This window comes from Trachemys scripta, chromosome 7, assembly GCF_013100865.1.
Source record: "Trachemys scripta elegans isolate TJP31775 chromosome 7, CAS_Tse_1.0, whole genome shotgun sequence".
NCBI classification, from domain to species: domain Eukaryota; kingdom Metazoa; phylum Chordata; order Testudines; family Emydidae; genus Trachemys; species Trachemys scripta.
In genome coordinates, this window is record NC_048304.1 from 55,063,689 (window position 1) to 55,077,946 (window position 14,258).

Sequence of the window (14,258 nt, forward strand, 5' to 3'; positions counted from 1 at the left end):
CCAAATTCAACACAAGCGCTACGTGCAACTTGATTTTGCACAGCATCTTTCACACAAGCAGCACAGCTAATGCTCCCTGTCCCAAGAATCCACAGTGTGCTCCAAAACCCCCACCCATACCTGCTCAGCCTGAGGAACACCAGGACATGTGTCAGACCAGGCTCGCCAACAGGGTTAGTGCTGCAGAGCCCAGGACCTCTGGGACACCAGCAGGAATTAGTCTCATCACATCTGGGCCATGCACAAACCCAGTCTTAAAAAAGGAAAGGAAAAAAAACCCAGCCCCCTTCCCAGACCTCTGCTGGGGCCACAATTCCACACCAGGAACTCCTGCTCAATCTGTGTGCCTGTCACTCTTCCCTTCCCCCTCCCCATTGTTAATGCTGGTAATTTAACACCCCGTGGGATCAGAGAGGACAGACAGACAGTGAGCTGAAATTCTGCCTGCCCTGCTCCAGCTCCTTTATAAAATATACAGCGTAAACCGAGAGGCAACCTGGGGTAACCCTGGCCATTGCACTGAAACCCACATCAGGCAACAGGCAGCTAGCTTCCGGACATTGCAAACCACAGCACAAGCAGTACCCCCCACTGCTGGCCCTCCTGCCACACTCAGAGCAATTAATGCTGTTGGTGAAAGTGAAATGCGGCCATCAGTCCCTTCCCCCATATCTTCTCCAAGGTCAGGGTCTCCTCTCTCTCACCCACACACACGCACACCCCACTTCTCCAGGTAAGTTTCCTGCAGTGATAATCATGACTCAAAACAGTGTTCTTATAAGTAAAAAGAAGAACAGGAGTACTTGTGGCACCTTAGAGACTAACAAATTTATTAGTGACACTGCAAGATGAAGAGGTGAGCACAGACCAGGGGGAAGAGGTAGAGAGAAAGGCAGCTAGCACGAGGTGCAAGGCTGCAGTTTATGACATCAGCAGATTAATACCCCCCCACACCCCCCGGCTTCTTATTTTCCTGCTCCACGCATGTGTATTAAAATTCAGAACAGAGGTATCCAGCCAGTGGCAATTGATACATTTAATGGAGAAAATGGGACCTTGAAATATTTTTCAGGACCCCCCCTTCCCTATTAACCCCACCCCACCATCCCACTCCTTACATTTGAACATTATCCACACCAAACAATAAGTGAGCGGCCCAGAAACCTCTACAGTGTCACTTCCCATGTCACACACCCTCCCCCCCCCAACAAAAATCCCAAGTTCTCACTGCAGTCCATTTCTCACACACTCCCTATGCATGCAGTTCAGACAGCTAACAGAGGAGGAAGGGGCTGGGATGGGAGAAGTTAGCAGCAAGGCCCACCCTGACAGAAGAGCTGTTTTACTCCCTGCCTAGATTCCATCTAACACACGCTGATGTCCCAAGTGCAGCCTGATAGGCAGGGTCTAATGCAGTATCTCTGCAAGGAAACACACACAGGCACTTGTACACACCCCAGAATCTGTGCTTCAGGCTCCTGTGAGTGGTGTTGTGGGCTTTCCTCGCCTTAATGAGGAGCCTACGCACTGGGCTGCAGTGCACCACTGCTGTCTGAACCCAATTCAGCTAGACGTGCTGTAGCTACGGAGGAGCCTGGGCTTCTCTCACGATTGCCAGACTGAGGTTTAAAGTAGTCTACGCTCGACTGCAGGCCAGCACACACACACACACACACTCACTTGGTACCTGAGCCTTTGGAGGCCAGGAAACTGCTACTGTGAAACCCCACCCACAGCCCTCATGGAACTGAGCCCCTTCTGCGACTGAGCTACAGAGGGCATGACTCAATCCATGGGTGATGAGGTTCTTGGAGCCCAGGGCAGGCTGGGAGAGCAATCTCCCAGCCCTCCTACCACAAGACCCCCAAAAGGGACAACTGTCAGACTGCCTCCTTGGCACACCCAGGAGCAACAAATGAGGCAGACTACAAGCCTGGGTGCAGCAGAGAATCTCCTCCCCGAGACACAGTGAGCATCATCTCCTGTTTCCAATAGCAGGAGGGCAGGAGAGAGAGAGAGAGCAGGCGTGACTGCCAGGACTCTCCGGGGAGCCTTATCAGGAGTTGCAGAACTTCTGCTGCTTTGAACTCCTCAAGGGCCACATCCTGGCAATAAGCCACAAGCTAAGTTTCAGCTCCAGCACCCAATTAGGTGCCACCTCACATCTCAAAAAGGACATTTACCCTATTACAGGTCCTGATTCAGAAACAAAGATCAGGCCTAAAAGAAATGTCTTTCTTCATGCAGACGGCAGCAGGCTGCCCTTTTCGTTATGTCCTTGGGGATGTCACCTTCCAAAGATTCAGCAGCAAATACAACAGGGGCAAAGGCCAACAGCAGAAAATCCTGTCCTGCCTCCCATTACTGTGAGGGAACTGCCCCAGATACCTCCCTGCCAATCAAGAGTACAGATGGGGCCGGGGGGATGAAAGAACCACAGCAGAGTCCTACCCACCCCTTTCCAATGCAGGACTGTTTCGTACCATTTATTCTGGAGGAGAATTGTGCAGCATACTCTGAAAAGAAGCTATTGATGGGGCTTCCATCGTTCCCCTCAGGAGACTGATTCCCTACAGAATAATCTCTAGTCTCCACCTCCCTCCAGTAGTCAGACTAAATTTTCCTTGGTTCTTTCCTCTGAAGCAATTACTGTTAGTCAGACCCATTGGCTCACCTTAAGCAATTCACTCACTCCTACTTCACGGGTATCTTCCAAACCACTCCACACATCTAAAGTCAAAATAAGGCCTAACAACTATCCCGGCAGCCTCAACAAGACACCTCCCCATGAGTCAAGACATGGCTGTTTATCGTTACCCTTTAGTCCTTCCAGCCAGTTCTCAGGACACGTGATAGACTGTATCCAAGCCAACCAGAATTTCAGGTGGCTGAAGCACTATATCCCCTCCCAGCATTGGCTACTGTCTAGTACTTAGAACCAGTGGTTCTCAAACTTTTGTACTGGTGATCCCTTTCACACAGCAAGCCTATGAGTGTGACCCCCCCACACACAAAGTAAAACCACATTTTTTTTATATTTAACACTATTATAAATGCTGGAGGCAAAGCAGGTTTTGGAGATGGAGGTGACAGCTCGCAATCCCCCACATCAGTGTTTCCCAAACTTGAGACACCGCTTGTGTAGGGAAAGCCCCTGGTGGGCCGGGCCGGTTTGTTTACCTGCCACGTGCGCAGGTTCAGCCGACCGCGGCTCCCACTGGCCGTGGTTTGCTGCTCCAGGCCAATGGGAGCTGCCGGGACGTGGCAGGTACACCAACGGGCCCAGCCCGCCAGGGGCTTTCCCTATACAAGTGTCGTCCCAAGTTTGGGAAACACTGCCCCACATAATAACCTCACAACCCCCTGAGGAGTCATGACTCCGTTTGAGAACCCCTGACTTTGGCTGCAAGCCATGTGAGGGAGAGACTGTTATTCTGCTATGCGTCTAAACGGTGCTTAGTACAGTGGGCCCTGCCTCCTAGACTCCATTGTAACACAAATACCAAGTAGCTTAATGAAGTCCAACTATGACGTCTAATGTGTTCACTGACTCTGCATTTAGAGCAGATTTGTCTGACAGTGTTTATTCTTTATAATGCCAGGAAGTTGGTTTAGAGTTGTGTTGAGGTCTTTACAGATTTGTCCCTTTATATTTGTCTCATTAATTTATAAAGGGATGAGTTTATTTGACCACGATTGCCAGGACTTTGCTTTAAAAAAAAAAAAAAAAAAATCAGGACAGTATTTGCTTTCTACACCTTTAGGGTGGGAAACACTGTATGAGTGCCACGTAAGGTTATTTCTAACCCTCCGGTTCCCCTTCAGTTCGTGACTTTCAAGAGAAAGAAACAACAGTTTGTAGTTCGTTAAGCTCATTACCAGAGGCTTTAGTATTCACTTATTTCTCTCATATTACATTTAATTTTCCGTAAGCATTCCCTTTCCTGCTTTTCAGCTACACATCACAATATTCATCACTTCTGAGTCAGTCACACCCCACTGCTTTTCTTTTCTTGAGGAAAGACTCCTTTGGAAGTACCTCTTTCCACAAAGCCAGAGTGGAAGCATGTCAGAGCTCCTTGCCCTTAGTAAGCCCTGGGATGGAGCTTGGCTGTTCTCAGTGGTGGCAGATGACAGAACAAGGAGCAATGGTCTCTAGTTTCAGTGGGGAAGGTCTAGGTTGGATATTAGGTATCAGGGGGTAGCCATGTTAGTCTGTATCTACAAAAACAATAAGGAGTCTGGTGGCACCTTAAAGACTAACAGATTTATTTGGGCATTAGGATATTAGGAAACACTATTTCACTAGGAGGGTGGTGAATCACTGGAATGGGTTACCTAGGGAGGTGGTGGAATCTCCATCCTTAGAGGTTTTTAAGGCCCGACTTGACAAAGCCCTGGCTGGGATGCTTTAGTTGGTGTTGGTCCTGCTTTGAGCAGGGGGTTGGACTAGATGACCTCCTTAGGTCTCTTCCAACCCTAATCTTCTATGATTGTACTCAAGGGACGCATGCGAGCAGGTCAACCCCTGTGAAGGGAGCATGAGTTATATTCCTAGCCAGTGGTGGGTACCTCTGGTTGAAGCAGTAGTAACTACCCTGGGAAAACAGGTTCAAATCCTCTAGAAGCAGGTTTTAAATGTTCAATTTAGCAATGCTACTCGGGGTCAGGGTGTGTGGTTCCCCTGCATGTGAGAGCTCTGAAATGCAGAAGCCAAAACCAGGGGGACCCTCCTCCAGTGCAAGAGGCAGGTCAGGAGCTTTGGGCTGACCTGTGTGGAAGGCAGGAGCTAAGCAAATGCCTAGATTCCAAGACCAGAAGGGACCATTCCCAGAGCAGATCTTTTAGAAAAACAACCAAGCTGGATTTAAAAATTGTCAGTGATGGAGAATCCACCACGCCCCTTGGTAAATTGTGCCAATGGTTAATTACCCTCATTGTAAAAAATGTGTACATTATTTCCAGACTGAATTTGTGTCGCTTCAATTTCCAGCCACTGGATCATGTTATCATAGAATATCAGGATTGGAAGGGACCTCAGGAGGTCATCTAGTCCAACCCCCTGCTCAAAGCAGAACCAATCCCCAGACAGATTTTTGCCAGAGATCCCTAAGTGGCCCCTCAAGGATTGAGCTCACAACCGTGGGTTTAGCAGGCCAATGTTCAAACCACTAAGCTATCTCTGCTAGATAGAAAAGCCCATTGTCAAATATTTGTTCCCTATGTAGGTACTTATAGATTGTTATCAAATCACCTTTTAACTTTCTCTTTGTTAAACTAAATAGCTTGAGCTCCTTGGGTCTGTCACTATCTCTATAAGGCAAGTTTTCCAATCCTTTAATCATGCTTGCGGCTCTTTTCTGAATACTCTCCAATTTATCAATGCCCTGGAATTGTGGGCACCAGAACTTGACACTGTATTCCAGCAGCGATCTCCCCAGTGCCAAATACAGAGATACAATAACCTCTCTGCTCCTGCTCAAGATTCCCGTTTCTGCATCGCAGGATCACATTAGCACTCAGTGGTTCTCAAACTTTTTGTATTGGTGACCCTTTTCATATAGCAAGCTTCTGTGTGCAACCCCCCTTATCAATTAAAAACAAAGTGGGGGGTAATTTAATTTAACAGGGACTCAGGCTGTCGGCCCCACTCCTGGCAGGGCTGACACCTTGCAACCCACTTTGAGAACCCCCTTTTTTGGACACAGCATCACACTGGGATTATCCACCATGACCCCCAAATCTTTTTCAGAGTCACCGCTTCCCTGGGTAGAGTGCCCCATTCTATAAGCATGGTCTGCATTCTTTGGTCCTAGATTTATACATTTGCTTTTAACCATATTAAAACAAACATTGTTTGCTTGCACCCGGCTTTCCAAGCAATCCAGATCGCTCTGTATCGGTGACCCGTCCTCTTCATTATTTACCACTCTTCTAATCTTTTGTGTTGTCTGCAAACTTCATCAGTGATGTTAGGTTTTCTTCCGCATGACTGATAAAAAATGTTAAATAGCATATGGCCAAGAACAGATCCCTGCAAGACCCCACTTGAAAAACACACCCACTCAATAAGGATTCCCAATTTACAATTACATTTAGAAACCTATCAGTTATCCAGTTTTTAATCTATTTAACGTGTACCATGTTAATTTCATATCATTAGAGTTTTTTTAATTAAAGCGTTGTGGGGACCAAGTCAAACACCTTACAGAAGTCTGAGGAGGGTGTTTGGAGTGGGGCCATGGGGGGATACCACAATATGTGCAGAAGCCAGATGGGTGTGTGCTCCCAGTGAGGCAAGAGCTAACATGGGAATGAGGAGCAGCAGGCAAGGTAAACCCAGGCTATTGGAGAATTCATCTCACAGTCCTGCTGCCATAACAGACCGCTTTTTAAAAAAAAAAACTGCTCATCAGCTCCGTCGTTTTACAGTTGTTGATTTCATCTCCCTTATCATTGGCTAACAGCCCTAACATCTCTCTAATAGTTCTACTTTGAAGAGCCTTTACAGTGTTTACCCATCTAGGTTCTTACATGGCCCCCAGCCCCACCGTATCTGAGCCCCTATTCCCACCAACTGTTTTGACTATCATTAATTCTTTGTTGCCTTGTCTTTCCCCACTTAATTTCCAACACAAGTTCCTTGTGGCCATCAGATATTTCAATAGGACCTCAAGAAGCCTGATCAGCCACTACTTCTTTCATAATTCCCCCACATTTGCTCTCTCCAAATCAGATATCTTTGGACAGCTGTGTCCTATGAACCTATTCATCAATACCTTGAATTAACAGAGCTCACAATCACTAGCACAGAAGTGTCCTACTCCACTTATGCTTTCAGTCAAGAACTCCCTACTGGTATGAAGCAGATCAAGAAGGATTTCTCCTCTAGCTGGATTCCCTACTTCCTGGCTCAAATATTTGTCCTTTAATTAATCTGAGAAGTGATGATGTTCAACGCTTTTTGTATTTGTAACTCAACAGCTGTCTGAGTACTTAAAATCCTACATGACCACATTATCTAGAGATTTTGGACTCCACGGTAACTGGTTTAGGAATTTTTTGTTCTCATTTTCCTCTAGCCCTACATAGCCATTTCTTGAAACCTTACCAGATTATTTCGCTACCACTCCATTAATGGGGAAAATTGATTCTTGTTGTTTTGTTAATTTAGAGTATTACCCCATCTCTCATACAAAGAGGATTGTACCCGATAATGCAGAGAACCATCCCGTCAGCATTATCAGGTTTCAGTTGTGTCCACTACATCATATTCTCCTTTCATTAAGCAAATACTCCCAATTACCCATTGCATTAAGCAAATGCTCCCAATTACCCAGTTTAAAGCCTGTGTAACTAGCCCTGCCAGTTTTGAACCCACAGAACTGGGACCCCTTGTGCTTCAGTGGAGATTTCACAGAGCATTGGCATCCGTCCTGTACATCAACAGCCTTCCCCTTCTAAACCATCCACAGATCCATCGGTTGGTCTCCAGCATCACTCTTGACTTTACTCACACTAGTTACTAGAAAGACAAAACATCACCTATGTTGACCTCAGTCTGCAGCATTCTTCCCAGGGTTCTAAAGTCATTCTTGATCCACTGATTCTCCCTTTGTGCCTGTCATTAGCTTTCACATGAACTACACTAGGTGAACATTCACTGCTACACTGCAGGCTATGCTTTGCTCTTGTCATCACATTTGACTCCCTGGCACTAGGAAGATAGTATACTGTCCTTTTCTCTTTTTTAGGAGTCAGACAGCCTGAGCTATGTTCATCGCTACCAAAGTGCTCATCAAAATCATCTGCCACCAACTTCTGCCTCTCCGGTGTCACCCTTCCGGCTGCTAGTCAATATACTACCTGGTTCTCAGCCTCTGGCTGATCATCTAGCTCATCAGGATCATAGTATTTGTCACTTCTGTCAAAAGTGAATGGCCTAAGTGCAGTAAGTCTTCTCTTAGCCTCCTCTTCCACATTCATTCCCTCAGATCTCAGCCAGTTACATCTCTCTTTATAGTTCCTCCTGCTGCAATCCAATTCAGTTTTTTTTCCCCCCATCGATTTCAGCTCCTGCCCATATCCCTCCACAGTGGAAGCCACTTCACACTTCATGCATATAGAGCCTGCCTTGTGAAATAAACCAGGGCAAATCACAAGAAAAGTTCAGCAAATAAATTCGGGATGACAGATTCTCTGTTCCTTCCTGTCCCACTATTCTGAGCTCAGCTGACGTGTACAGGTTTTGAAGAGAGACTTTGGGAGTTAGGCGGCAGCAGAGAACAACAGAAATTTAATTTGCTTCTTTCAGAAGCTATAGAGACCTCTTCCATCCAGTTCAAATATGAGCATATTAGACATAGGATTAGCTACAAGAGGAATACACCACCTATGACGACATCCTGAAACTAGAAAGATCCTTTATCCAGCAAGACTATACCCAAAAGCACAGCAGACATCTAGCAATGCTGGCACATTGAGGACATAGTAGGTCCTAAAAAAGAGAAAAGATGACAGGAAGTGCTCCCAGAAGTTGGGATCCTTGCAACACTCCTTCAGGCTACCATTTGCATCACTACTTATTACTTCATACTACAAGACAACCACCTACAAAGCCCATAAACTTGCTGCAACTAAAATTCCAATCATGTTCTCCTGTTCACAGAGAAAGGCAATGGGATGAAGGACATATCTGGATACTAACCTCGGGCTGACAGCTTTTTGGTGTTGATGATTTTTGCAGCATATTCCTGGGATGAATTTTTCTTCACACATCGGCGCACCACAGAAAAGGCTCCCCTAGAAGAAAGGGGGGGGGGGGGGCTGTGAAAATGAAAATAATAATGCAACAGGAACGATTTCCACCCCCAACTTAGACATGTCAAGTCAGCAAATAACGCCAGAGGAAAAGTGTATACCCAAGTGCTTGGCTGAGGCCTCCTAGGGGCCTTAAGCAGGAAAGCACAAACAGTACACCATGGAGGGGAGGGGAGAAGAGAAGAGTGCAGAGACATAACATACAGGGGCTGAAGAATGAAAGAGTAGCCTAGAAGGTTGGAAACACTTCCGTAATGGTCTAGTGGCTGGAGAAGACAACTAGGAATTAGTTCTCCTAGGTTCTTGTCCCAGCTGGGCCACTGAATCACTGCAGCACTTTGGACGAGACACTAACTCTGCTACACTCATTTCTTTATCTGTGAACTAGGGATAAATACCTCTTCCCAGGGGGGCTGGCAGGCTAATAGTTGTTTGTAAGTTAACATTTTATAAATATGAATTATTATTGCTGCAACAGGCTATAGGGAGAAGTGCACTGAGTGGCAGAACAGAAAGGGGAAGGATTCTTAGAAGAAAAGGGAGATGGCGTAAGAAAAAAAGGTGTAAGGAAAGACAGCCCAGGCCCTAAGAGGTTGTGGGGAAGAGGGAAAACCTGGAAAGTGGTCCCTACAGAAAAAATGGTGGATAGAGAGAGACAAGAGAACAGGCTTGATGGAAGAAAAACTCAGGAAGGTCAGAAGGGTGAATAAGGGGAAGTTGACAGGGAAGTATCCAAGCCTCTGAGTGGGGAACTAGGTCCCACCAGTCCCCAGAGAAGTCTGTACACTGGAACTAGAAACAAACCAGAACACTACAGCAGACCCACAGAAAACTTAACCCATCAGAGAGGGTCTGGCCCTAGGCAACTGGGCCCCTCCCTACACTCCAGAGTCCTGACCCCTCCTCAGCTTCTGCTCCCACCCCCAACCTCTCCACATAAACCAACGAGAAACACTGCAAGCACCATTCCTTGGGCCAGGGCTGGGTGTTGAGACACAAGCTGCAGCAGCAGCCTAGGAATCCGTGTGGGGAAGGGGCAAATAGATGCAGCAGTGCCCAGAAATTGGTGCAGGGAAGGAGGGGGAAAGATGCAGCAGTATTCAGGGATGCATCAACACCCAATGATCCCATCCTGTATACTGCTGCATCACCTCCATGTCCCAAGATCCCACTGCAGGTTTAGGTGTGTGTTTGGGGGCAGGGGAGTTGGGTGCAGCAGTGCCTGATCCCAAAACTGTGGAGGAGAGATCCCCTATACAGCCGCAGAACCTAGTCCTTCTGGAGGGCTGGGGGACTATCTCAGGAGGAAGCCAGAGCTATAGCAGGGACAACTGGAGTGAGTGTCCCGGGTTATAGCTATCACCAGGATGGTTTGGGGGAGCAGGGTGCAGCAGCCCCAAGCAGTCCAAGTGCAGAGCTAGGGAGTAAGTCCTGCGGTACACAGCCTCACATGGTGCAGGGATGGGGAAACCCTGGCCTAAAGCTACACCTGGGGATGGGATGGGAGTAACCCCGGGGGGCAGCAGCCCCCACTCCCCGTGCAGAACGGTGACGAAGGGGACGCGGGAGGTCCTAGGGTGCAGCAGACCCTCCCGGCCCCACTATAGGGGCGGCGGGGGCATGATCCCCGGGTGTAGCAGACGCCAACTGCCGGTCCCAGGACCAGGGCAGCGGGAGGACCCGGGAGCTCAGGGGCACCCAGTCCGGCACAAGAAGGTGGAGCGGGACAGCCAGGGTGCCGCAGCGGCTCCGGGGCAGGGCTGGGGAAGAGGCAGGCGGGCGGGGGCTCCCGGGCGGGAAGGGACGCAGGCAGAGGTCCCCGGGACGTAGGGCCGGGCGCGCTCCGTACTTGCCGAGCTCCTCGTAGAGCTGGTAGTCGTCGGTGAAGCGGGTGCACAGGGCGGTGGTGGCCATGCTGGGCTGGGCTCAGCGCCACTCGGGCATGGGACTGGGAGAGGCGCGGGCTGCTGCCGGCCGACCGGCGCGGGCGGATCGCGCTGTCCTCGGGGCAGCCTCCTCCGGCGGCTGCTTGGCTCCCCGCGCCGCCCTGCACAGTCACCGCTCGCCAGGGAGGAGAAGGAGGCTGAGCCCCGCCAGCACCGCGAGATCTTACTGGGAGACACCCCCCGCCCGCCCCCTGCCTCCGCCCGGCCCCGGGGTGGGGCCGCGCCCTGGCGCTCGGGGCAAGCGGGGCGGTGCTGGGCCCCGGGGGCGCACGCGAGCCGCTGAGCCCCGTGTAGGCTGCAGCTGGAGAGCCACCCCCTTGCCTGTCTGCGCGGGGAAAGAGGCTATAGCCTGACACACACACACACCCAGCATAGAGCAGGAGGAGACGCAGCGAAGTAAGCGGGGCGCGGGAGCCCCTCGCGTGCACCCCCGACTCACAGCCAGAGCACCCCCAGCTCAGCAAGAGTCCTATGAGTGTGGATAGGGCGGCTACTGGGGGGCGGGAGGACATAAAGGAGGGAGTGGTAGTGAGGAGGAAATTAGCCCGAAAGCACCCCGCAGGCTGGCCGGGGCCGGGTCTGACCCCTTGTTGCTCCTAGGCACAGGGGCCGGTAGAAGTGCAGCCGGATAAACTTCCTGCATGCATCGAAAAGGGGAGGGCTGCAGCCTGAGATCCTTGCGCGGGGAACGTGCAATAGGGCGGGCTGAGAGCCCCGCGCGGATAAATACGGCTACAGGAGATTAACCCTTGCGTGCACCAAGAGAAGGGGAACTAGTGCAGCCTGACCCCACCATACGCAGATGGGGAGGAGGAAAACTGCAGTCTCTCCCTTCCCCTCTCCATGAGCCAATGGTGTGGGGAGAGGAAGGGGGAGTTAAGAGGGAGAAAACTACTGCTGCCTAACTCCTGCATGCACATAGAGGGTGGTACCTGCAGTCTGACAGATCTCCTATGAAGTGAGGATAACCCCTGCATGCCCTGTGAGGTGGAGAATATGCACCTAAAAAGGGGAACTGCACCTTGACATTGCTAGCTGCAGGCACCAAGGAGAAGGAACTACACTCTGATAAGAGAAACTGGGAGTGCTGATGTGAACTGGAAAATACATCCTGAGCAGCTAGCCCAGTATTCATAGACACACACTGGAAAGAGGAAAAAAACATTCGCTAGAGGGTGCTTTGTCTTGTTGGTTACGAGCCTTACCCTGCACATTCACTCACTCACTCTCACTCACACACACACTCACTGGTAGGTGGGGCTTGGTCCCACTAAGGTACCCACCAAAGGACCAGCCTTGCACTCTCCAGGAAAGTAAACCAGACTCCATTCTGTCTCTGCAGTTTGTGCCATTCAGGAGATGCTTTCCATAGCAACTTTATAGGCAAGTTTATTTTCACCTCTCCTGTTAAAGGATTCTCTCTCTGAGTGATTGCCAATAAAAAATTCTTTGATTTATGACAAACCAAGTCTAGTTTGGAAATTGTGTTTTGGGGCAGTGGCAGGCCTAGCTGAAGAGGGCAGATGTTCTTTGGCCTCTCCAAAGAGCCAGGAAAAGGAGCATGTTACAGACACAGGGAGACCAACTCACCCAACAGTATCGAGCATTAGTATTAAACTGATTTGAAGATTGAAAGCACTATAGAAATGCTAGGTATTATTATTGTATGTGAAAGGACCAGCAAAGAAGACCTCTTCTATCATTCAGCAAAGTAACAGGAACGGATAGCAGCAGTGAACAGTTGTCTGTCTGTCTGTCTGTATAGGGCTTATACAGCCTGTCTGAGCCTTCAAAGCTGTCAAGGCTGCTTCCGCACTTTGAACTTTAGGGTACAAATGTCAGGACCTGCATGAAAACTTCCAAGCTTAACTACCAGCTTAGATCTGGTCCGCTGCCACCACTCCCAAATGCTAATTCCCTTCCCTGGGTAGCCTTGAGAGACTCTTCACCAATTCCCTGGTGAATACAGATCCAAACCCCTTGGATCTTAAAACAAGGAGAAATTAACCATCCCCCTCCTTTCTCCCACCAACTCCTGGTGGGTCAAGATCCAACCCCCTTGGATCTTAAAAACAAGGAAAAATCAATCAGGTTCTTAAAAAGAAGGCTTTTAATTAAAGAAAAAGGTAAAAATCATCTCTATAAAATCAGGATGGAAAATAACTTTACAGGGTAATCAAACTTAAAGAGCCCAGAGGAATCCCCTCTAGCCTTAGGTTCAAAGTTACAGCAAACAGAGATAAACACTCTAGCAAAAAGGTACATTTACAAGTTGAGAAAACAAAGATTAAAAACTAACACGCCTTGCCTGGCTGTTTACTTACAAGTTGGAAATATGAGAGACATGTTTAGAAAGATTTTGGAGAGTCTGGATTGATGTCTGGTCCCTCTCAGTCCCAAGAGCGAACAACCCCCCAAAACAAAGAGCACAAACAAAAGCCTTCCCCCCACCAAGATTTGAAAGTATCTTGTCTCCTTATTGGTCCTTTGGGTCAGATGTCAGCCAGGTTACCTGAGCTTCTTAACCCTTTATAGGTAAAAGGATTTTGGAGTCTCTGGCCAGGAGGGATTTTATAGTACTGTACACAGGAGGGCTGTTACCCTTCCTTTTATAGTTATGAGATGCCCCCCAAATCACAGATAGTGTTGGACAGCCGGTTCCACACTGGCTGTGATTTCTTCCTGGAGCTCTAGGAGAAAACAGAGTTAATAAGACACATGCACCTTTAGACATACTACTGATTATATAAAAACTAACAATATGTTCCACATTCCAAGAACAATGTTTAACCAGTTGATTCTGGGAAACTTTCCCGGGAGAATGCATCAGCCACTTTGTTAGAAGCTCCTGAAATGTGTTGTATTTCAAAATCAAAATCTTGGAGAGCTAAACTTCACCGAAGAAGTTTTTTGTTATTCCCCTTGGCAGTATGAAGCCACTGTAGCGCAGCATGGTCTGTTTGTAGTTGGAAACGCCGTCCCCAAACGTATGGGCGTAGCTTTTCCAGCGCGTACACAATGGCGTAGCATTCCTTTTTGCTGATTGACCAGTGGCTTTCCCTCTCAGACAGTTTCTTGCTGAGAAACATAACATTATGGAATTATTGATTCGGTCCTTCCTGCATTAAAACTGCTTCCACGCCCCGCTCGGACGCATCTGTGGTTACTAGGAACGGGTTGTCAAAGTTTGGGGCCCTTAGCACAGGGTCAGACATGAGTGTCGCCTTAAGCTGGTTAAAGGCCTTTTGGCACTCATCAGTCCACTGAACTGCATTTGGCTGTTTCTTTCTGGTTAGGTCTGTCAGCGGGGCGGCGATTTGGCTGTAGTGTGGTACAAATTGCCTATAATATTCGGCCAAGCCTAAGAAGGATTGGACCTGTTTCTTTGACTTTGGAACCGGCCACTTTTGGATAGCATCCACTTTGGCCTGTATGGGATTTATAGTTCCTTGACCCACCTGGTGCCCCAGGTAAGTCACTCTGTTTTGGCCT

General features: G+C 48.7%; 1 protein-coding gene across 26 annotated transcripts in view; it reads right to left on the minus strand.

The window, feature by feature from the left end:
* Nucleotides 1-10,882, minus strand: part of CAMK2G (calcium/calmodulin dependent protein kinase II gamma) — a 164,138-nt gene extending 153,256 nt beyond the window's left edge. For all 26 annotated transcript variants that reach the window (XM_034775778.1, XM_034775772.1, XM_034775764.1 and 23 more), the window contains exons 1-2: nucleotides 10,670-10,882; nucleotides 8,708-8,802 (exon numbers count right to left, since the gene is read on the minus strand). In XM_034775778.1, coding sequence (XP_034631669.1) covers nucleotides 8,708-8,802; nucleotides 10,670-10,734 — 160 coding nt within the window. In that variant the 5' untranslated portion in view covers nucleotides 10,735-10,882. The remainder of the gene's footprint in view (nucleotides 1-8,707; nucleotides 8,803-10,669) is intronic.
* Between the last annotated feature and the right edge of the window lie 3,376 nt (nucleotides 10,883-14,258).